At 41.5% G+C, this 25938-nt stretch overlaps 1 protein-coding gene across 1 annotated transcript in view; it reads left to right on the top strand.

Moving 5' to 3' along the window:
- Positions 1 to 6239: 6239 nt before the first annotated feature.
- LOC132781835 (calmodulin-1) overlaps positions 6240 to 25938 on the top strand; it is a 31870-nt gene continuing 12171 nt past the window's right edge. The window contains exon 1 of the mRNA XM_060786327.2: positions 6240 to 6388. Within this exon, the coding sequence (XP_060642310.1) occupies positions 6386 to 6388 (3 nt within the window). The 5' untranslated portion in view covers positions 6240 to 6385. The remainder of the gene's footprint in view (positions 6389 to 25938) is intronic.

Here is a 25938-nt window from a genome sequence, read left to right on the forward strand (position 1 = left end):
GAAATAATGCTACAGAAGAACGGCCTGCCTCAGGGGAGCATGCTTGCTCCATCCATGTTCAACATCTACACAAATGACCAGCCACTGCCAGAAGGGACAGAGAGTTTCATCTATGCTGATGATCATGCCATCACCGCCCAAGCAGGGAGCTTTGAGATGGTAGAACAGAAGCTTTCCGAAGGTCTAGGTGCCCTTACTGCCTATTACAGGGAAAACCAGCTGATCCCTAATCCATCTAAAACACAGACATGTGCCTTTCATCTCAAGAACAGAGAAGCATCCCGAGCTCTGAAGATCACCTGGGAAGGAATCCCACTGGAGCATTGCAGCGCACCCAAATACCTGGGAGTCACTCTGGACCGTGCTCTTACCTACAAGAAGCACTGCCTGAACATCAAGCAAAAAGTGGGTGCTAGAAACAATACCATACAAAAGCTGACTGGCACAACCTGGGGATCACAACCAGATACAGTGAAGACATCTGCCCTTGCACTGTGCTACTCTGCTGCTGAGTATGCATGCCCAGTGTGGAACACATCTCACCACACTAAAACAGTGGATGTGGCTCTTAATGAGACATGCCGCATTATCACGGGGTGTCTGCACCCTACACCACTGGAGAAATTACACTGCTTAGCCGGTATTGCACCACCTGACATCTGCCGGGAAGTAGCAGCCAATAGTGAAAGGAGTAAGGCAGAGACATCTCCAGCCCATCCCCTGTTTGGGTATCAGCCAGCACGTCAACAACTTAAATCTAGAAATAGTTTTCTAAGATCTACAGAGACACTCGCCGGAACACCTCAGCAAGTGAGAGTCCAAAAGTGGCAGGCTCAAACCCAGAACCTCAACCAATGGCTGATACCAAATGAGAGACTCCCCCCTGGGCACACAGAGGACTGGGCAACTTGGAAGGCGCTGAACAGACTGCGCTCTGGCACCACGAGATGCAGAGCCAATTCAAGAAATGGGGCCACAAAGTGGAATCCACGACATGCGAGTGTGGAGAAGAGCAAACCGCTGACCACCTGCTGCAATGCACCCTGAGCACTGCTACATGCACAATGGAGGACCTTCTTGCAGCAACACCAGAGGCACTCCAAGTGGCCAGATACTGGTCAAAGGACATTTAACCAACTACCAAACTCACAAATTTTGTATTATGTCTGTTTGTTTGCTTTGTTCTGTTAGAAATGTAATATAATTGACTGGCTGCCCTGACACGAAATAAATAAAAATGCTACAGAGTCCTGGGAGATGTAGTTTGGTGCACTACCAGCCCTCTTTGGCATTAAAGGCCAAAGGCCTTGCAAAACTACCACCGAAATCCCATTGGAAGAGTCTTGGCAGTTTAGGCATCACCAGGCTGCATTATTGATTGGTGTTTAGTAGAATTTTAAAATAGATTTTTAAGCATTTTTAATGTTCCTATTTGTATTTTATCTTTTAACACAGTTAGCAGCTTTGAATTTCATTTCTAACAGAGGAATGGGATATTAATAATAATAATAATAATAATAATAATTCTATTGTGTAGATGGACTCTTTCAAAATCATATAAATAATAATAATAATAATAATAATAATAATAATAATACTGTGCAGATACACCATTAAAATTATAATAATTATTATACTATGTAAATGTACCCTTATAAAATATAATAATTCTAATGTGTAGATCAGTGGTTCTCAACCTTCCTAATGCTGCGACCCCTTAATACAGTTCCTCATGTTGTGGTGACCCCCCCCCCAACCATAAAATTATTTTCATTACTACTTCATAATTGTTATGTTGCTCCTGTTATGAATTGTAATGCCAATATCTGATATGCAGGTTGTATTTTCATTCATTGAACCAAATTTGGCCTGAAATGGCCAGGCAACCCGCCTGGGAGCCGCGACCCCCAGGTTGAGAACTGCTGATGTAGATGTTCCCTAACTAAAAATAATAATTTAACTGTGCAAATAAAACATTAGACAAATATAATAATAATAATAATAATAATAATAATAATAATAATATAGATTCACTTTCAAAATAATATAAAATGTAATAATAATTATAATTATACTGTGTAGATACCCCATTAGAAATATATATATAATAATTATACTATGAAGATGCACCCTAATATAATATAATAATTCAACTGTGCAGATAAACCATTAGGCAAATATAATAATAATAATAATAATAATAATAATAATAATATAGATGCACCCTTTCAAAATAATATAAAATCTAATTATTATTATTATTATTATATATTATATTGTGCAGATCCACCATTAGAAAAATATAACAATATTATGTAGAGCCACCCTTATAAAATATATTAATTCGACTGTGTAGATGCATCCCTATTAAAAAATAAATTGACTGTTCAGATAAACCATTAGACAAATAATAATAATATGTAGATGCACTCTTATGAAATATAATAATTCTACTGTGTAGGTGCACCCTTAGAAAATAATAATTCTACATAGATGCACCATTAAAAATATAATATTTCTAGATGAAGCCTTGTAAAATATAATTTTATGTAGATGAACACTTGTAAAATATAATTCTACTATGTAGATGCACCCTAATAAAAGAATAATAATTCTACCATGTATATAAACACTTGTAGTGATAAACTAAGATTATGGCAACAAGAATGATTGACAACTGGGAAATAGAGGGAGAAAATATGGAGGCTGTGACAGACTTTGCATTTCTGGGTGCAAAGATTACTGCAGACGCAGCATGCGGCAAGGAAATCAGGAGACGCTTCCTTCTTGGGAGGAGAGCAATGTCCAGTCTCGATAAAATCGTAAAGTGTAGAGACATCATTATATAAAAATGATTATTATTCTAAGGGTGCATCTAGTATGCAGATGCACCTTTATAAAATATAATAAAATATAAGAATAATAAAATATAAATAACAGCAATAATGACTCTATTATTGCTATTATTTATATTTTATTATTCTTATATTTTATTATATTTTATAAAGGTACATCTGCATAGTAGATGCAACCTTAGAATAATTTATTTATTTGTTTGTCGTGTCATGACAACCAGTCAAATTATATTACATTTCTAATAGAACAAAGCAAACAAACAGACAAAATACAAAATTAGTGAGTTTGGTAGTTGATTAAATGTCCTTTGATGGGTATCTGACACTTGGAGTGCCTCTGGTGTTGCTGCAAGAAGGTCCTCCATTGTGCATGTGGCAGGGCTCAGGGTGCATTGCAGCAGGTGGTCAGTGGTTTGCTCCTCTCCACACTCGCATGTCGAGGATTCCACTTTGTGGCCCCATTTCTGAAGGTTGGCTCTGCATCTCGTGGTGCCAGAGCACAGTCTGTTCAGCGCCTTCCAAGTCGCCCAGTCCTCTGTGTGCCCAGGAGGGAGTCTCACATCTGGTATCAGCCATTGGTTGAGGTTCTGGGTTTGAGCCTGCCACTTTTGGACTCTCGCTTGCTGAGGTGTTCCAGCGAGTGTCTCTGTTGATCTTAGAAAACTATGTCTTGATTTAAGTCGTTCCCGTGCTGGCTGATACCCAAACAGGGGATGAGCTGGAGATGTCTCTGCCTTGGTCCTTTCACTATTGGCTGCTACTTCCCGGCGGATGTCAGGTGGTGCAATACCGGCTAAGCAGTGTAATTTCTTCAGTGGTGTAGGGTGCAAACACCCTGTGATAATGTGGCATGTCTCATTAAGAGCCACATCCACTTTTATAGCGTGGTGAGATGTGTTCCCCACTGGACATGCATACTCAGCAGCGGAGTAGCACAGCGCAAGGGCAGATGTCTTCACCGTGTCTGGTTGTGATCCCCAGGTTGTGCCAGTCAGCTTTCGTATGATATTGCTTCTAGCACCCACTTTTTGCTTGATGTTCAGGCAGTGCTTCTTGTAGGTCAGAGCACGGTCCAGAGTGACTCCCAGGTATTTGGGTGCGCTGCAATGCTCCAGTGGGATTCCTTCCCAGGTAATAATCCTCAGAGCTTGGGATGCTTGTCTGTTCTTAAGGTGAAAGTCACATGTCTGTGTTTTAGATGGATTAGGGATCAGCTGGTTTTCCCTGTAATAGGCAGTAAGAGCACCTAGAGCTTCGGAGAGCTTCTGTTCTACCATCTCAAAGCTCCCTGCTTGAGCGGTAATGGCACGATCATCAGCATAGAAGACGCTCTCTGTCCCTCTGGCAGTGGCTGGTCATTTGTGTAAATGTTGAACGTGGATGGAGCAAGCACGCTCCCCTGAGGCAGGCCGTTCTTCTGTTTCCGCCATCTGCTTCTCTGGCCCTGGAACTCAACAAAAAAGCTCCTGTTTTGTAGCAGGTTTCCTATGAGGCGGGTGAGGTGGTCGTCCTTTGTGATATTATACATTTTTCTCAGGTGGTGGTTCTCAGTATCATAGGCTGCTGACAAGTCTATGAAGACAGCTCCGGTGATCTGCTGCCTTTCAAAGCCATCTTCTATGTGCTGAGTCAGGTTCAGCACTTGCGATGTGCAGCTTTTGCCTTTCCTGTGGGATCCCACAGCTTGCTGTGGGATCACACAGGGGTCTATTTTTTCTGTAATTCTATGCAAAATAGAACTTTGTAGAGGTGGCACAACAGGGAGATTGGTCTGTAGCTTTTTGGGTCATTACGATCTTTGCCTGGCTTCAAGATGGCGATGACTCTTGCTTTCCTCCAGATTTTGGGGATCTGACAGGATGCAGTGCAGTTGTTCATCAGCTCCAGCAGCCAGCACCTTGCTTTTGGACCAAAGTTCTTGATTTGTTCCATATAAAATATAATAATTCAACTGTGCAGATAAACCATTAGGCAAATATAATAATAATATAGATGCACCCTTTCAAAATAATATAAAATATAATTATTATTATTATATATTATATTGTGCAGATACACCATTAGAAAAATATAATAATATTATGTAGATCCACCCTTATAAAATATATTAATTCGACTGTGTAGATGCATCCCTATTAAAAATAAATTGACTGTTCAGATAAACCATAAGAATAATAAAATATAAATTACAGCAATAATAACTGTATTATTGCTATTATTTATATTTTATTATATTTTATAAAGGTGCATCTGCATAGTAGATGCAACCTTAGAAGAATAATAATAATGCTGTGTAGAAAAGTATAATATAATAATAATAATAATAATAATAATTATAATAATAATAATTCCACTGTGAAGATAATCCAGTAATAGAACAAGAATGCGGTGTAGAAAAGTATAATATAAAATAATAATAATAATATATAATATTATATTAATAATAATATATTATAATATTATATATAATATAATATATAATATATAATAATAATTCCACTGGGGAGATAAGCCAGTAATAGAACAAGAATGCTGTGTAGAAAAGTAGAATATATAATAATAATAATATATAATAATATTAGTAATATTATAATATTATATATAATATAATATATAATAATAATTCCACTGGGAAGATAATCCAGTAATAGAACAAGAATGCTGTGTAGAAAAGTATAATATATAATTATAATAATATATAATAATATTAATAATATTATATAATATTATAATATTATTATATACAATATAATATATAATAATAATTCCACTGGGAAGATAAGAAGCAAGTCCTGTAGTTTGGGAAACCCAGAAGGGGGCGTGGCTTATGCTCGAAGGGGCGTGGTTGTAGGAAAGGGGCGTGGCCTCGCTGTGCTCTAGACTCCGCCCCCTTCCTTCCCAGAGCGACCCATTGAGGGAGAAGCCTAGCTCGGACCGTACCATTTTTGGAAAAAAAGGGGGGAGGGTGAAGGACTCCCCGTTGTTTCCTGGGAAAGCATTCCGTAGCAATCGCCAGCCTTCTTCTCCCAGGGCCGCTCGCTTGGCTTTCCCTCCTCCTTTTCCTCCTCCTCCTTGGTTCCTCCCTCCGCGCCTCCCCCCCCGCCTCCCCTCAGCGTGGCCCGCTCCGATTTTTGACGCATTGCAGGTGAGAGGCGACCAATGGGCGCGGGAGTCTCATCCTGCGCCTGCCTCCCCGGCCAATGGGAGCGCGCGGCACAAGGGTTTCCGTCACAGTGGAGTCTCCTTCCGCGGAAGAAACGGTTCCGGAGGGGGAGGAAAAGTAGTCCCCCGGCGCCTGATTGGCGGAGAGGGGAATGGGCGGGGCCAAAAGGGGGCGGGGCTTCGGGGCGAGGCCGTTGGCGGAGGGATCCCGGCTTGAGGTCTGCGAGGCGGCTCTCCCGCAGCGGGTTCCGGCCATTGCTTCTCCCTCCTCCTTCCGCGACGCTACTGCTGGTGTTGCTCTCGGTGCCGGTGCCGCGCTCTGCCCTGCTCTCCCAGACCTCTCTCGCTAGGCCCAACCGGACCCGGAAATGGTGAGGGAGGCCGGGAGTGGGTCCCCTTCCCCTCGGGGATCGGGTTGGCGGGACAGGGAGTGGATCCCTTCCTCCTGGGAGTAGATTCCCTCATGGATTCCGCTTTGAGGGGCTGGGAAATGGGGATCCCTTTGGGAGGGTTCGGGAGTGGATCCCTCATCCTTAGGGATCCGTTTCGACGAGTGGATCCCTCTTCTTGTGGAACCCTTTTGAGGGAAATGGACCTCTCCACCTCTTGGGGAATCCCTCATCCTTAGGGATCCGTTTCGACGAGTGGTGAGTGGATCCCTCCTCTTGTGGAACCCTTTTTGAGGGGTAAGGAGTGGATCCCCTCCCTTTTTTTTTGGAATCCCTTTGGGGGCAAGGAGTGGGTTCCCCCCTCCTTTTGGAATCTGTTTTGAGGGATAGGGAGTGGATCTCCCTCCCCTTTAGGGTCGGTTGTGGATCCCTCCTTTAAAGGGGAACTGTGAGTGGATCCCTTCCCCTTTGGGATCACGGTTGGGTCCCTCCTCTTGGGCATCCTGTGATAGATCCCATCCTCTTGGGGAATCCTTTTTGAAGGTTTGGGAGTGGATCCCCTCCTCTTTGGGATCGGTTTCGAGGCATTACAGTTGGGCCCCTCCTCTTGGGCATCCTGTCATCGATCCCATCCTCTTGGGGATCCTTTTTGAAGGTTTGGGAGTGGATCCCCTCCTCTTTGGGATCGGTTTCGTGGCATTACGGTTGGGTCCCTCCTCTTGGGCATCCTGTGATAGATCCCAACCTCTTGGGGATCCTTTTTGAAGGTTTGGGAGTGAATCCCTTCTTTTTGGGGGGAGCTGTGAGTGGGTCCCTTCCTCTTTGGCATTACGGTTGGGTCCCTCCTCTTGGGCATCCTGTGATAGATCCCATCCTCTAGGGGAACCTTTTTGAAGGTTTGGGAGTGGATCCCCTCCTCTTTGGGATCGGTTTCGAGGCATTAACGTTGGGTCCCTCCTCTCGGGCATCCTGTGATAGATCCCATCCTCTTGGGGAATCCTTTTTGAAGGTTTGGGAGTGGATCCCTCCTTTTTTGGGGGGAGCTGTGAGTGGATCCCTTCCCCTTCGGGATCGGTTTCGAGGCATTAACGTTGGGTCCCTCCTCTTGGGCATCCTGTGATAGATCCCATCCTCTTGGGGAATCCTCTTTAAAGGTTTGGGAGTGGGTCCCTCCTTTTGGGGGGGGGAGCTGTGAGTGGATCACCTCCTGTTTGGGATCGGTTTCGAGGCATTATGGTTGGGTCCCTTCTCTTGAGCATCCTGTGATAGATCCCATCCTTTGGGGATCCTTTTTGAAGGTCTGGGAGTGGATCCCGCCTCTTGGGTTATCCTTTCTTGTTGGGTCGGTGGGGGGGGAGAGGTCTTGGGGAATCCATTTTGATGGTTCAGGGATAGATCCCTCCTCTTGGGGAATCTGTTTTGAGGGGCTTTGGGAGTGGATCCGGTTTTGAGGGGGGTTGGGAGTGGATCCCACCTTTTGGGGATGTTGTTTGAGCGACAATCAGTGTGCCCCTTCCTCTTGGGGGGCCCGTTTTGAGTGTTTAAATGAGTGGATCTTTCCTCTTGGGAGGGATTGGTTTTGGGTCCAAGGAGTGGATCCCCCACCCCTCGGGGGTCTGGCCAGGTGAGTAGCTTGAGGGGAGTGAATCCTTTTTTCTTAGGTAACCCACTGGCTTTGAGTGGGGTGGCAAGAAGTGGATCCTTCTCTTGGGGAGCAATTTTTCAGGGAGTGGATCCCAGCTTTTAAGGTTTGGGTTTTTCAAAGGGGCAAAAGAGTGGGTCTCCTTGTTTGGGGCAGGGAAAATGGGTCAGGAGGGAGGGAAGGGAGATCCTTCTTCATCTCCTTTCCCCAGGCAGCATTTGTTTATGGTGGGATGTATAGGGCGTGCTTGGGATCTGGGATCAGTGGGTGGGATATCGAGGGATCCAAAAGATGGGGTGGGTGGAAGAGAGAAGGGTTTAGTTTGAGTCAAGGAGATTGGGGGGTGCCTCTTGTCCACGTAGGTGGGGCCATGCGATTATTTGGACTTGGAAGGTTGGCCAGAGGGGTTTGATGCCATGTTTTCCTCTCCAGAGAAAGGCAAAGACATCAAAATAAAGGCTTGTTGGGTCAAGTGTTTATCTACATATTATTATTGTTATTATATTTCCATCTTGTCTTTACTAATAATATAGTATATTGTATATACATATAATATTTATAATATTATAATGTAATACAATATAATACTAGAAATAATAATACAATATTGTAATTATAATTATATATTTACATTACTAATAATATTATAATATAATGGTATAGTGCAATATAGTAATATATAATACTGATATTGTACTATGCTAATAATATAATATATTGCATGAAAATATATATTGTAAGCTGCTCTGAGTCCCATTCGGGGTAAAAAGGGCGGCATTTAAATGCTGCAAATAAAATAAATATTTTATAAGGGTGCATCTACATAGAATTATTATATTTTACAAGGATTCATCTAGGAATATAATATTTTTAAGGGTGCATCTACGTAGAATTATTATTATTATTTTCTAAGGGTTCACCAACACAGTGGAATTATTATTATATTTCATAGGAGTGCATCTACATATAAATGCATATTTTATAAGGGTGCATATACATAGAATTATTATATTTTACAAGGGTTCATCTAAAAATATTATATTTTAAAGGATGCATCTACGTAGAATTATTATTATTATTATCATCTAAGGGTTCACCTACATAGTGGAATCATTACTATATTTCATAAGAGTGCATCTACATATTATTATTATTATTATTATTATTATTTTGTAAGGGTTCACCTACACAGTGGAATTATTATTATATTTCATAGGAGTGCATCTTCTTATAAATAAATATTTTATAAGGGTGCATCTACATAGAATTATTATATTTTACAAGGGTTCATCTAGGAATATTATTTTAAGGGTGCATCTAGAATTATTATATTTTACAAGGGTTCATCTAGGAATATTATTTTAAGGGTGCATCTAGAATTATTATATTTTACAAGGGTTCATCTAGGAATATTATTTTAAGGGTGCATCTAGAATTATTATATTTTACAAGGGTTCATCTAGGAATATTATTTTAAGGGTGCATCTACGTAGAATTATTATTATTATTTTCTACGGGTTCACATACACAGTGGAATTATTATTATATTTCATAGGAGAGCATCTACATATAAATACATATTTTATAACCCTACATAGAATCATTATATTTTACAAGGGTTCATCTAGGAATATTATATTTTAAGGGTGCATCTACGTAGAGTTATTATTATTATTATTTTCTAAGGGTTCACCTACACAGTGGAATTATTATATTGCATAGGAGTGCATCTACATATAAATAAATATTTTATAAGGGTGCATCTACATATTATTATTGTTATTATTATTATTATTAATATTATTATTATTTTCTTCTAAGGGTTCACCTACACAGTGGAATTATTATATTTCATAAGAGTGCATCTACATATTATTATTATTATTGTTATTATTAATAATATTATTATTATTTTCTTCTAATGGTTCACCTACACAGTGGAATTACTACTATATTTCATAAGAGTGCATCTACATATTATTATTGTTATTATTATTTTCTTCTAAGGGTTCACCTACACAGTGGAATTATTATTATATTTCATAAGAATGCATCTACATATTATTGTTATTATTATTTTCTTCCAAGGGTTCACTTACACAGTGGAATTATTATTATATTTCACAAGAGTGCATCTACATATTATATTATTATTAATATTTGTCTAATGGTTCTTGCGTTCTGGCGAAGTGTCCTATCGAGGTCTTGTAAGTAGGTGGTAAGGCCACTGGTGACAGAAAGCCAGCGGTTTGGGCATCCTCCTCCAGGGAAATGGCAGAGCATTGGGCAAATGAGACCAGGAAGCCATGAGAGAGAACCGGTGGGGATGGCGGATGGATGCGCCTTGGCTGGCAGCGGGTGGGAGGCGCTGGGGAGGGGAGTGACGAGGGGGTGGCAAGTTCGAGAGCGGCTGGGGGGAGAGGAAGGGGTGGGTGGGTGGCACCGCGGACAGAAGGTGGCAGCGAGCAAAACAGTTGCGGCTTAATCATCACGCGGCGGCTTCGGGGACGGGGCCTAGTCATCCAGGGCTTTTGGAGCGTGGGTATCCGTCTGTCGCGAACCCTTGTGTTTGATTTTTATTATGTTATTTTGCACTTATATATATATATATATATTGTTGTGAAGTATTTTGTTGTTGTTTTGTAACTAATTATATTGTATTCTTTTTTGGGCTTGGCCTCATGTTAGTTACCCTGAGTCCCCTTTGGGGAGATGGTGGCGGGTTATAAGTAAAGATTATTATTATTATTATTATTATTATTATTATTATTATTGCAGTTACCATAAACCTTGTATACATGGAGCTCGTGGCGACACACCACGAGAATTTGGAGGAAGTGGTTCTGGTGAAGCAGGTTGTGCCTAGTCTTTGAGATCAGTGTTGGAAATGGAGAACTTACAGGATCCTTAAAGGTATCCATGCATGGGCCAACTTGGGCCCTCCAGATGTTTTGGACTCCAACTTCCACCATTCCTAACAGCCTCAGGCCCCTTCCTTTCCCCCCTCAGCCGCTTAAGCGGCTGAGGGGGAAAAGGAAAGGGCCTGAGGCTGTTAGGAATGATGGGAGTTGGAGTCCAAACCACCTGGAGGGCCCAAGTTGGCCCATGCCTGGCTGTTGACTACATCTGCAGTTCCGAAAGGCCCTAATAGCTCATGTATATAGAGCAGTGTGTTCCAGGAAGGATTCAGAGCATAATTCGATGGACTATATCACATCAGTGGGGCCACCACTGAGAAGGCCCTGCCTCTTGTCCCCGCCAGACGTGTTTGTGACGCCGGCAGGAGCAAGAGCAAGGCCTCCCCACACGATCTTAAAGTACTAAGATCGTCTGGGGGAGGCCTTGCTCTTGCTCCCGCCGGCGTCACAAACACATCTGGCGGGGACGAGAGAGAGGGCCTTCTCAGTGGTGGCACCTCGGCTATGGAATGCCCTTCCTATTGGCCCCCTCCCTTTTAGCATTCCAGAGGAAAGTGAAGACTTGGCTGTTTGAGCAAGCGTTTGACAATGGAAGGATTGGATGATGATCTTGGACAATGTTTTTAATTAAGAGATACCAATGGCTTATATTTTCAATTGATTTTGCTAAGATATTATATTATATGTTAATGTTTTTAAATGTTTTATGCTGCTGTTGGCAGTAAATTGTTGACATTGTTTATTATTATTATTTATACTACATTTATACCCCACCCTTCTCACCCCAGTGGGGGACTCAGGGTAGCTTACAATCCATGGCATACAATAATAATAATAATAATAATTATTATTATTATTATTATTATTATTATCATTTATACCCCGCTACCATCTCCCTAAGGACTCTGTGTGGCTTACATGAGGCCGAGCCCACAATACATCAATGATAAAAGCAATAACAACAATTAATACAGACAATAAAATAAAACTCATAACAAACAATAAACAATAACAGTAACACAACAACGTTTAAATGCCGCATTACACATATAATAAACATAACATATGAGTTTAAACAATTGACATCTCAATTTAAACATACAATAATAAACACGAGATAATAATTTGAATATAAATACAATAACAAGCTTAGAAGTAATTCAAATAGAAATACAATAACAAAGCTTAAAAGTAAACATGAGGAAGAACTTCCTGACTGTGAGAGCCGTTCAGCAGTGGAACTCTCTGCCCCGGAGTGTGGTGGAGGCTCCTTCTTTGGAAGCTTTTAAACAGAGGCTGGATGGCCATCTGTCAGGGGTGATTTGAATGCAATATTTCTGCTTCTTGGCAGAATGGGGTTGGACTGAATGGCCCATGAGGTCTCTTCCAACTCTTTGATTCTATGATTCTATGATTCTAAACATACAATAATTCAAATATAAATACAAAAGAACCCACCCTGAGTCGCCTGCAGGCTGAGAGAGGGACGGTATATAAATATAGTAAATAATAAAAATAAAATAGTATCAGTGGTTTTATCTCCCCAGAAGAGGCATGACTTCAATATAAGGACTGGAAACAGTCTGGCTTATTTGCTGGTTGTGGAGTGAGGTTCCCCGTCCTGGCTGGTAGGCAGATGCATCTGATAATCAATCAAAACACATTCAGGTGTGAATTATAATATATGGCTGTAGGTCCTGGCTAATACAGTGGTTTCCCAACCTTTTGTCCTCCAGGTGTTTTGCACTTCAGCTCCCAAAAAATCCCAGCAACCTAACCATCTGTTTGGAATGGTGGGAGCTGAAGTCCAAAACACCTGGAGGAGGACCAAAGGTTGGGAACCACTGGGATAATAAACAACAGCCTTGGAACCGTTATATTGGCCTGCTTCCACGTCCTGCTTTGATGCAGGTGTTTCTGATGGTCTCATCTACGCTGAGGTTGAGCAATGCTGCACCATCTGGTTTTGCCAGATCCACCTTGGCTTGCACAGAGAAGGAAATGCATGTGGGATGCTTTTGACCAACAAGAGCCCCATTCAGAAAGCCGTCCATCTAACCCAGTAGTACTCAACCTGGGGTCCCCAGATGTTTTTGGCCTTCAACTCCCAGAAATTCTAATAGCTGGTAAATTGGCTGGGATTTCTGGGAGTTGTAGGCCAAAAACATCTGGGGACCCCAGGTTGAGAACCACTGATCTAACCCATGTTTCTCAACCCTCCTAATGCTGCGACCCCTTAATACAGTTCCTCATGTTGTGGTGACCCCCAACCATAATTTTTGCTGTAATTTTGCTACTGTTATGAGTCGTCATGTAAATATCTGATGTGCAGGATGTATTTTCCCATGATCAACAGAAAATACTGGAAGGGTTTGGTGGGCATTGACCTTGAGTTTGGGAGTTGTAGTTCACCTACATCCAGAGAACACTGTGGACGCAAACAACGATGGATCTGGACCAAACTTGGCACAGATTCTCAATATGGCCAAATGTAAACACTGGTGGAATTTGGGGGAAATGGACCTTGACATTTGAGAGTTGTAGTTGCTGGGATTTATAGTTCACCTACAATCAAAGAACAGTCTGTGTCCCGTCAATGATAGAATTGGGCCAAACTTCCCACACAGAACCCCCATGACGAACAGACAATACTGTGTTTTCTGATAGTCTTTGGCGACCCCTCTGACACCCCCCCAGGGATCCCGACCCCCAGGTTGAGAAACACTGGTCTAACCTCGCCAGGGGAAGAGCGCTATGCCCACTGGTTTGGGAGAAATGTAATAGTAGGAAGCAATCCAGCAACGAATACTTGAAATGAAATACACATGCTGACTCAGTGGGATAGTTACCGGGTCGTCGCAGCAAGACACAGCGGGAGAGGGTTGCTTCGTAGAGATGCGAGGAGGAGAGGGAAGCCTTCTGATCTTGAGTCGAAACAAGGTGGTGCAAATGCATTGACGTAGGAAGAGGTTACTTGGTTAGAACAAGCACAACTGGGGTCCTCATTATGTAGAATTATGTCCCCCTCAGGGTGAGAAAAGCGGTATACAAATACTGTAAATAAATAAATAGAATTATATTTCCTTGAAGTCCCAAATAGATTTTTTTTTTCATGTCAGGAGCGACTTAAGAAACTGCAAGTTGCTTCTGGTGTGTGAGAATTGGCCGTCTGCAAGGATGTTGCCCATGGGACACCCAGATGTTTTAACATCCTTGTGGGAGGCGTCTCTCATGTCCCTGGATGGGGAGCTGGAGCTGACAGAGGGAGCTCATCTGCGCTCGAGCTCACCTCCGACCTGTCGGTCTTCAGTCTTGGCGGCACAAGGGTTTGACCCATTGCATCTTTGGGGCTCCTGTCCCAAAGAGATGACTACCCCCATATATGACTACCCGCATATAGCCAGAGCAGCTAGAAAGAAAATATTAATTTAATGTATTGTCGAAGGCTTCACTGGGTTGTTGTAGGTTTTTTTCGGGCTATATGGCCATGTTCTAGAGGCATTCTCTCCTGACGTTTCGCCTGCATCTATGGCAAGCATCCTCTGAGGATGCTTGCCATAGATGCAGGCGAAATGTCAGTAGAGGATGCCTCTAGAACATGGCCATATAGCCTGAAAAAACCTACAACAACCAGTGATTCCAGCCATGAAAGCCTTCGACTACCTCTGAGGATGCTTGCTATAGATACAGGCGAAACGTCAGGAGAGAATGCCTCTAGAACATGGCCATATAGCCTGAAAAGACCTACAACAACCAGTGATTCCAGTCATGAAAGCCTTCGACTACCTCTGAGGATGCTTGCCATAGATACAGGCGAAACGTCAGGAGAGAATGCCTCTAGAACATGGCCATATAGCCTGAAAAAACCTACAACAACCAGTGATTCCAGCCATGAAAGCCTTCGACTACCTCTGAGGATGCTTGCCATAGATACAGGCGAAACGTCAGGAGAGAATGCCTCTAGAACATGGCCATATAGCCCGAAAAAAAACCTACAGCAACCCATTAATTTAATGGCTTGGATTATCCAGCAAGCGCTGTCGGAGAGAAAGGCAGCTCCAACCCTTCAATACATAGGATGGCTGGTCCTTGTGGGGTGGGGTCTCACTACCTCTGAGGATGCTTGCCATAGATGCAGGCGAAACGTCAGGAGAGAATGCCTCTAGAACATGGCCATATAGACCCCAAAAAACCCCTACAACAACCCATTAATTTAATGGGTTCCCAAACAGTGGTGGGGAATGTCATTAAATGCAATGTTTTCCTTTGAAGAAGCCCTGGGGTCTTCTGCCTCCCCAATCTCCGCCAATGTCTCCCCATTCATCTGATAACAAAATAAAGTCCCCATCTTTGGAGCTGCCTTTCTCTCCGACAGCACTTGCCCGATAATCCAAGCCATTAAATTAATATTTTCTTTCTGGCTGCTCTTGCTGCGCTAACCTACTTTTCAGAGCATCTTTTCCCTCAAGCTATTTTAAAAAGCCTGTCCCAAAGGGCTGCTGGCTCTGCCTTGCATTTACTGTGTCGAATCTACGAGGGCGGCCGCACCGAGCAGAAAGCAATGGAATTTCGTTGTCGAAGGCTTTAATTACCAGAATCATTCATTTGTTGTGATTTTTCCAGGCTGTATGGATAAGTTCCAGAAGCATTCTCTCCTGACCTTTCTCCTGCATCTATGTCAGGCATTCAGAAACCTGAGGATGCCTTCCATAGATGCAGGCAAAATGTCAGAGGAGAATGCTTCTGGGAAATATCCATCTATGAACCCACAATCCTCTGGAGAGGCCCTTCTTTCACTCCTGCCTGCATCGCAGGTGCGACTTGCGGGACGAGAGAGTGGGCCTTCTCTGTGGTGGCCCCCCGGCTCTGGAACTCACTCCCCAGAGACATTAGACGAGCCCCCACCTTGGCAATCTTGAGGAGGAATTTGAAGATCTGGTTATTCCAATGTGCCTTCAGTGATTGAGTGAAAGATTCTCCCTGACCACACTTTGCACAAAATGTCCTTAGAGACGCACTTTATTTTATGGGTTGTGCAATGAAATCTTTCCTCATTCTTGGAGCCTCCTCCTTATAAGTTACACTCTCCTATCTCCCAGTGTTTTTTAAAAAATATATAATTTTATCCATGCATCTGGCCCTGCCTAGTGAAATTCCCTATGTTTTTAATGTTTGATTTTATATTGTTGTGTTGTATATTACCGTATATACTCGAGTATAAGCCCACCCGAATATAAGCCGAGGGACCTAATTTTACCACAAAAAACTGGGAAAACAGATTGACTCGAGTATAAGCCGAGGGTGAGAAATGTCGCTGCTACTGGTAATCATCAGTAGGTTAAATGTTTTGGAGTATTTACACAAAACTCTAATTTATGATAAGACCGCCCAACTCTGATTCAACCATTATTCTAACCTGCTTCAATGTAAATGTGCTTACCTATTACCTATAATGATAGAATAAAATAATAACTGTAATAACATGTAATAAAAATAATAATAGGGTAAATAATGGAAATTTAATAATAATAGTAGTAATAATAATAAAGTAATAAATGTAATAAGAATAATAGAGTAAAATAATAAATGCAATCAATATAATAATACAGAAAAAGAATGTAAATGTAATAATAATAGAGTCAAATAATAAATGTAATAAAAGTAATAATAGAGTAAATAATGGAAATTTAATAATATTAGTAATTTATTTGTCGTGTTAGAGCAGTGGTTCTCAACCTTTTTAATGCCGCGACCCCTTAATACAGTTCCTCACGTTGTGGTGACCCCCAACCATAAAATTATTTTTGTTGCTACTTCATAATTGTAATTTTTGCTACTGTTATGACTCATAAGGTAAATATCTGATATGCAGGATGTATTTTCATTGTTACAAATTGAACAGAATTAAAGCATAGTGATTAATCACAAAAACAATATGTTTGGGGGAGTATGGACAATGGATGATGGGATTTGCAATACTTTCAACCGATACAACTCTGTCTTCCACAGATCACTGCCACCCCCCACCCCCACCCCCAAATGAATGACAGATCTGGACCAGATTTGGCAAAAAGAACCTCAATGACCAACAGAAAATACTGGCAGGGGGTTGGGAGGAATTCACAGTGATTTAATAATAGTAATAATAGAATCCTAGACCTGCAAGAGACCTCCAAAAGCCATCCAGTCCAACCCCCTTCTGTCTTCCTGCAGGAAAACCACAATCAAAGCCCCTGCAACAGATGGCCATTCAACCTCTGCTTAATAATAATAATAATAATAATAATAATAATAATAATAATAGGATCCTACAGTTAAGTGACCTCGCAAGGGCCATCCAGTCCAACCCCCTCCTGCCTTGATGCAAGAAAAGCACAATCAAATCACACCTGATGTTGGCCATTCAGACTGCTTAATAATGATGATGGTGATGATGATGATGATGATGATAATAGTAATAGTAATAATAGGATCCTAAAGTTGGAAGGGACCCCCAAAGGCCATCCAGTCCAACCCTCTTCTGCCATAAAGGGATACAATTAAAGCCCTCCCAACAAATTACTCAGCCTTTGCTTAACAACAACAAAAAGAACAACAACAGAATCGTAAGGTGGGAGAGACATCCAATCCAATCTCTTGTATAAGGGAAATACACAATCAAAGCACTCTTGACAGATTACCAATCTGCTTCTGCTTAATGATGATGATAATAGGATCCTAGAGTTGGAAGGGACCCCCAAAAGCCATCCAGTCCAACCCCCTCCTGTCATAAAGGAACACAATTAAAGCCCTCTCAACAAATGGCCACTCAGCCTCTGCTTAACAACAACAATAGAATCGTAAGGTGGGAGAGACATCCAAAGGCTATCCAATCCAACCTCATTCTTGCATAAGGGAATGCACAATCAAAGCACTCTTGACAGATGGCCAGTCTGCTTCTGCTTAATGAAGATGATAATAGTAATAATAGAATCCTAAAGTGGGAAGAGACTTCCATGGGCCATTCAGTCTAACCCCCTTCTGCCATAAGGGAAAGACACAATCAAAGTACACCTGACAGATGGCCAGTCTGCCTCTGCTTGATGATGATAATAGAAGGAAGGGTGGAAGGAAAGAGAGGAAGAGGAAAGGAAGGGAGGGAGGAAAAGATGGAAAGGAAGGAGGGACAGGAAGGATGGAAAAGGGAAGGGAGGGAGGGAAGGAAGGAGGTAAAGTAGGAAAGGAAGGAGAGAAAGGAGAGAAGGGAGGAGGGAGGGAAGGAGAGGAAGAAGGAAATGAAGGGAGGGAAGGAGGGAAAGAAGGAAAGGAAGAAGGAGGGACAGGAAGGAAGGAAAAAGGAAGGAAGGGAAAGAAGGGAGGGAGGGAAAGAAGGAAAGGAAGAGGGACAGGAAGGAAGGAAAGGAAGGAGGGAAGGGAGGGAGGGAGGTAAGGAAAGGGAGAAGGGAGGAAGGAAAGAAGGAGGGAAAGGAAGGAGGGAAGGAAGGAAGGAAAGGAAAAGAAGGGGAAGGAAGGAAAGGAATGAAGAGAGGGAAGCAAGGTCCTTCACTCGGAAGCACCATCCTCTCACGTGAAGCTGCCTCCCGGTCTGGCTGTTAATAGGAGCGGAGGGGGGGGGGGGGGAGGAGAGAGAGTGAGAGTGTGTGTGTGAGAGAGAGCGTGCTTTGCCGGGGGCAGCCAAGCAAATCAGGGAGAAGAGGGAGGAAACAAAGGAGTTGGAGGTGAAGGAAGGGAGCAGGACTTCAAAACTAAAATTTATTTCTGCCTTTCTTTTCTCCCTTCCTGCAGTGAAGGGAGGGAGGCAAGAGTTTGAGAAAAGGGGTGCAATCTCTCTCCCGCCCCGCCCCCCTCCTGCCTGCTGCTTCCTCCGGGACAAGGAGGAAGAGGAGGAGGAGGCGAGGAAAGCCGGGGAATGGAGAAGCTGAAAGGATGAAGGCAGCAGGTGGCGGAGGGACTTTAGGAGCCCTTCAACCGGCGCCAGTCCCTTCTTCTCTCCGTTGCAGCTGCAGGGTGCTTTCCCATCCCGCGCCAGGCAAAGGATAGGCCACTCACTAGGCCTCGCCTTCCCTTGCCTGGCCACTGGTAGGAAAGAAGCCTTGCAGCCCTCGGGCAACCAAGGCTGCGGTGCCCACCCGCCAAGCAGGCGGGAAGGCGTCCTGTGGCAACGGTAGACAGAACAAGGGGCTGGGCGAGCGAGAGCGGAGAGCTGCATGGCTCCTTTCCCTCTCTTCCAGGCATGGGTGTTTGCTGGCTCTTTGGCTGCCAGAGGTTGCCCGGCAGCCATTCCAGGGACACAAAGGGGGCGGGGCCAAACGAGGCAGTCCCGCGACCCCTCAAAATTTGCCAGGCGACCCCTCGGGGGGTCGCGACCCCCAGGTTGAGAACCACTGTGTTAGAGCAACCAGTCCATTATATTACATTTCTAACAGAACAAAGCAAACAAACAGACAAATACAAAACTTGTGAGTTTGGTAGTTGGTTAAATGTCTTTTGACCAGTATCTGGCCACTTGGAGTGCCTCTGGTGTTGCCGCAAGAAGGTCCTCCCTTGTGCATGTGGCAGGGCTCAGGTTGCATTGCAGCAGGTGGTCAGTGGTTTGCTCTTCTCCGCACTCGCATGTCGAGGATTCCACTTTGTGGCCCCATTTCTCAAGGTTGGCTCTGCATCTCGTGGTGCCAGAGCGCAGTCTGTTCAGCGCCTTCCAAGTCGCCCAGTCTTCTGTGTGCCCAGGAGGGAGTCTCTCATTTGGTATCAGCCATTGGTTGAGGTGCTGGGTTTGAGCCTGCCACTTTTGGACTCTCACTTGCTGAGGTGTTCCAGCGAGTGTAATAGTAATAATAGTAATAATAATAAAGTAATAAATGTAATAATAACAATAATAGAGTAAAATAGTAAATGTAGTCAATATAATAACACAGTAAAATAATGTAAATGTAATAATATTAATAGAGTAAAATAATAAATGTAATAAAAATAATACTAATAGCAGAGTAAAATAATAAATAACCTTGACTCGAGTAAAGCCGAGGCGATTTTTTTCAGCCTGAAAAGTTAGGTTTATACTTGAGTATATACAGTATTATGATTTTGCATTTTATGTATTTTACTCGTTTTCTTGTGTTATATTGCTTGTATTGTATCGATGGGCTGGCCTCCTGTAAGCTGCACCGAGTCCTCCTTGGGGAGATGGAGCGGGGTATAAATCAAGTTTATTTATTATTATTATAACAACTTGGAAAACTCACAACAAACCAATGGACTTTCAGTTGGTAAGAAAGACAGGGTGCCACGATTTCCTCTTTGTGATCTTGGGTTGGTCCTTTATTTGAAGAGGTGTGTGTGTATGTCTGTCCTTTCAAGTCTCATGTTGACTTCACACATTTCAGAGAGTCGTCTTAGGAAATCTTCTAAAGTTTATTTATTATTATTATAACAGTCTGGAAAACTCACAACAAACCCATAGACTTTCAGTTGGTAAGAAAGACAGGGTACCATGACTTCCTCTTTGTGATCTTGGGTTGATCCTTCATTTGAAGAAGTGTGTGTGGGTGTGTCCTTTCAAGTCTTATGTTGACTTCACAAATTTCAGAGAGTCATCTTAGGAAATCTTCTAAAGTTTATTTATTATTATTATAAGAGCCTGGAAAACTCACAACAAACCAATGGACTTTCAGTTGGTAAGAAAGACAGGGTACCATGACTTCCTCTTTGTGATCTTGGGTTCATCCTTCATTTGAAGAAGTGTGTGTGTGTGTCCTTTCAAGTCTCATGTTGACTTCACACATTTCAGAGAGTTGTCTTAGGAAATCTCCGGAGATGGTTTTGCCTTTGAAATGCAGCCTACCGCATCTTGCGTTTGTTGTCGGCCACTCATCCTCGTACTCGCCAGGGCTGACCCAGTTTAGCGTCCAGGATCAGGCAGGATGTGGTGCCTTCTGGGTATATCAATGCTACGTCACATCCAAAGGCCGAACACTGTCAACAGTGCCGTTTCCCTTGTTCTTTTCCCTTTCCCCCTCCTCTCTAGCTCATGGGGATGTCAGGAAGAGATCTCACTCGGTGGCGGCTTTGGCCAGAATGAAAGATTGCACTGGTCCTTTGATCTTTTGTCCCAGACGGCTCGGTAGTGCAGCCCAGAGGAAGGATTGACCCAGTTTGATGAAACGCACCATTGTGCTGCGTTTTGGCCTTCTTCCCTGCACATGGGAGGAAAAGCTCCCTCCTGGCTTTCCAATCCCTCTTGCAAGGCTTGGTTTGCTTCATCCTCCTCCTTCCTGTTGCTGTCTGGCAGCACTGCGGTGGTCTTGAGCCCCCCGTACCCCATCTGCCTGAGGGCAACGTGGATTTTTCCAGAAGGGAAAAAGGGTGGGGAGAGGAGTCCAGATGGCTACCGAGGCGCTTCCGTCGGGCACTCCCCCCACTCCACTCCACTCTACCCCACCCCAGGCTGCGCCATTCTAATTGTGGCACCCTTGGCAGTCCTTGATGCTGCCTGCGTCTCGCAGTGCGCCTTTCGCCAGCCGTATCAGGTTTGCCTTGGGTTTTGGGCTCCTCCGGCGGTGCTGCAGTGCTCAAGTGGCGGAGACTGCAGTGGAGGCTGGAGTCCAAGCCATCCTGTCTTGCAACAAGCCCTCCGTTTGGAAAGCATTGAAGCTGAATGCAAAACTCTTTTTTTTTTTTCACAAGTGGGTGTGAGCTGCAAGCTGCTGCGTGGCCAATGCAGAAGCATAATAATCGATAGCCCGGCCAACTCCAGCAAGGCCAGGCCAGTGAGAATGCGGCAAAGATGGTTTGTCATAAAATTGAGATTTTTATTTCTCGTGTCAGGGCAGCCAGTCAGTTATATTACATTTCTAACAGAACAAAGCAAACAAACAGAGAAAATACAAAATGTGTGATTTTGGTAATTGATTAAATGTCCTTTGACCAGTATCTGGCCACTTGGAGTGCTTCTGGTGTTGCTGCAAGAAGGTCCTCCATTGTGCATGTGGTAGGGCTCAGGTTGCATTGCAGCAGGTGGTCTGTGGTTTGCTCCTCTCTGCACTCGCATGTCGAGGATTCCACTTTGTGGCCCCATTTCTGAAGGTTGGCTCTGCATCTCGTGGGGCCACCATCCCCAAAGGGGACTTAAGGCGGCTAACATGAGGCCAAGCCCAAAGATACATAAAGTAAAATAATAAATGTAATAATAACAATAAAGTAAAATAATAAATGCAATAAAAATAATACTAATAACAGAGTAAAATAGTAAATAATGTTATTTACTATTTTACTCTGTTATTAGTATTATTTTTATTGCATTTATTATTTTACTTTATTATTATTATTATTACATTTATTATTTTACTTTATGTATCTTTGGGCTTGGCCTCATGACTCGAGTATAAGCCGAGGGTGAGAAATGCAGCAGCTACTGGTAAGTTTCAAAATAGAAATAGATACCAATAAAAATAACATTAATTGAGGCATCAGTAGAGTAAATATTCAAAAATATTTACATAAAATTGTAATTTAAGATAAAGCTGTCCAACTCTGATTAAACCATTATTCTAACCTCCTTCAATGTAAATGTGCTTACATATCCTTCCAATAATAATAAAGGGAGTAAAATAATAAATGTAATAACAATAATAAATAGAGTAAAATAATACATGTTATAATAACAATAAAGAGTAGAATAATAAATGTCATAATAATAATAAATAGAGTAAATAATAAATGTTATAATAACAATAAAGAGTAAAATAATAAATGTAATAATAGTAATAAATAGAGTAAAATAATAAATGTATTAATAACAATAATAAATAGAGTAAAATAATAAATGTATTAATAACAATAATAAATAGAGTAAAATAATAAATGTATTAATAACAATAATAAATAAAGTAAAATAATAAATCTTATAATAACAATAAAGAGTAAAACAATAAATGTAATAATAATAATAATAAATTAAATTAAATAATAAATGCAATAAAAATAATACTAATAACAGAGTAAAATAGTAAATAACATTGACTCGAGTATAAGCCGAGGGGAAATTTTTCAGCCTAAAAAGGGGCTGAAAAACTAGGTTTATACTCAAGTATATACAGTATGTTGCTCTGAAACTGGCTTTGTTTGGAGGCCGAAGAAGAGGCTGTGGGTCTCTTTTTTTCCTGCTGGGACTGGGCAGAGTCACAGGTCTCTGTTACAGTGAGTCAGCAGTCGGGTTTTGGATTTCAGTGCCAAAAGCCTGGTGAGTTGGGAAGGGAACGGAATCCATCTCTGGTTCTGGGAGCTCTCCTTACACATTTATCAAGGAGGATTCAGATTAACTTGAAGGGAGATTGGATTTTCCTTTCAGGTCCTCCTGATCTTCAGAGCCAAGCAGGACTGGCCCCTGAATAAGTATTTGAATGAGCAATCAGCAATGAATTCCAGGTGCTGTCGGTTATATTTCTGAGCAAAACCACCTGCGTATTACCGTATATACTCGAGTATAAGCTGACCCGAATTTAAGCCAAGGTACCTAATTTTACCACAAAATAACTGGGAAAATGTATTGACTCGAATATAAGCCGAGGGTGGGAAATGCAGCAGCTATTGGTAAATTTCAAAATAAAAATAGATACCAATAAAATTACATTAATTGAGGCATCAGGAGGTGAAATGGTGTTGAATGTTCATTCGTTCAGTCGTCTCCGACTCTTCGTGACCTCATGGACCAACCCACGCCAGAGCTCCCTGTTGGCCGTCACCACCCCCAGCTCCTTCAAGGTCAGTCCAGTCACTTCAAGGATGCCATCCATCCATCTTGCCCTTGGTCGGCCCCTTTACATAAAATTGTAATTTGAGATAAGACTGCCCAACTCTGATTAAATCATTCTCATGTTCAATGTAAATGTATTTACATATCCTTCCAACAATAATAAAGAGAGTAAAATAATGAATAAAAAAATAATAATAGTAATAATAAATGTTTTCGAATATTTACTGTAATTTAAGATAAGACTGTCCAACTCTGATCAAACCATTATTTTAACCTTCTTCAATGTAAATGTGCCTACCTATCCTTCCAATAATAATAAAGAGAGCAAAATAATAAATGTGATAAAAATAACTGAGTAAAATAATGTAAATGTAATAATAATAATAATAAATAGAATAAAATTTCTATTTAATAATAATAATAAATAGAATAAAATAAAATAATCTGTACCCATTACAGTCGGCCTGGCCCTAGTTTTTAATTGTGTTATGGTGTTTTGTTTATCGTCTATTGCTTGATGTTTTTGATTTGCTTAATAATGTTATGTGTATTGTTATGTTGTTGTTTTTTGAGGCCTCGGCCCATGTAAGCCACATTGAGTCCTTCGGGAGATGCTAGCGGGGTACAAATAAAGTTAATAATAATAATAAAATAATAATAAATGTAATCAAAACAGTAATATATAGAGTAAAATAATAAATGTAATAAAATAATAGAGTAAAATAATGTAAATGTAATAATAGAGTAAGATAATAAATGTAATAAAAATAATACTTATAACAGAGTAAAATAATAAATAACCTTGACTCGAGTATAAGCCGAAGGGAGCTCTTTCAGCCTAAAAAAGGGACTGAAAAACTAGGCTTATACTTAAGTATATACAGTACTTGTCTGAGAAAATGCTTTGAAATTCATGTAGTTGCCATAAATTGGCAAGCAATTGCAAGACACACTTGCTGTATTAAATGCAGCCTGTTGGATATCTGTCATGTCAGCCCTATAAGGTTTGCATAGGTGACTTGTTCTGCTTTAGGTCCTTTGTGTTGAAAATATATTTTCCTCTGGTGGTAATGCAATCCCTCTAGATCAGACCAATGGCTGTGTATTCTGCAAACTATCAAATGGCCTGGCACTTTTGGTTTTTGTAAGCTCGGCTTGCAGTGTTCCTTCCTGATGCTCACGATAGCTGACAAGACAGGCGCTGCTTTGAATATCTGGAGAACAGAGGCTGGTCAGCCTTGGCTTTCTCAGGGGGCAAATCAAGGCAAAGGGAGACTGACCCAGGCAACTTTTGAGTCGGCTTTTGTTTTGCAATGCTATCGATCCTACCTATATTTTGCCGTTTCTGCTGGAGAGCGCCTGAAGGATATTGCAAAGAGGAAACAAAATAGTGGATAGTGGAGATTCTTGCAAGGAGAAATGACAAGCAAGGTGTCCATTTTGAAGGAAGCCAGTGTAAGTCAGAGTTTGAGGATACCAGTGGATGGAGTTCAACTGGTGGAATTAAGGGATTGAGTGGTCCCCTTTGACAAATTCAGGTGATCTACCTATATGAGACTGGCCTTCGCATCCTTTAGTTGCTGTTTTCTGTGCTGCTGTCGATGGTATTTATTATTTATTTATTTACGACATTTATATGCCGTCCTTCTCACCCCGAGGGGGACTCAGAGTGGCTTACAAGGTATATATTACATACGATATATTAATAATATATATATTATTATTATGTCGTTATTTTGCTTATTGTTTTGATTTGCTTTGCTATTGTTGTGTTATGTTCTCTATTGTATTGTGTTTTGAGGCTTCGGCCTGTGTAAGCCGCATCGAGTCCTTCGGGAGATGCTAGCGGGGTACAAATAAAGTTAATAATAATAATAATAATAATATTAGCATTGTACAATATCAGCATTAAACATTGCTATATTGCACCATACCACTATATCGTAATATTATTAGTAATATTACATGTAATATAAATATATAATTATAATATATTATTATTATTATATTGCATTACATTATAATATTAAAGATATTATATGTATATACAATCTATCTATATATATATATATATATATATATATATATATATATATATATATAAATGCTCTGTGCATAATGAGTACCTTAAAAACAAAAGAACAAATGAACGAAATCACACCAAATTTGACAACAAAACATTTCACAACACAAGGAATGACCATCACTCAAAAATTATGAT

The sequence above is a fragment of the Anolis sagrei genome, chromosome X (genome assembly GCF_037176765.1).
Source record: "Anolis sagrei isolate rAnoSag1 chromosome X, rAnoSag1.mat, whole genome shotgun sequence".
In the NCBI taxonomy this organism is placed as follows: domain Eukaryota; kingdom Metazoa; phylum Chordata; class Lepidosauria; order Squamata; family Dactyloidae; genus Anolis; species Anolis sagrei.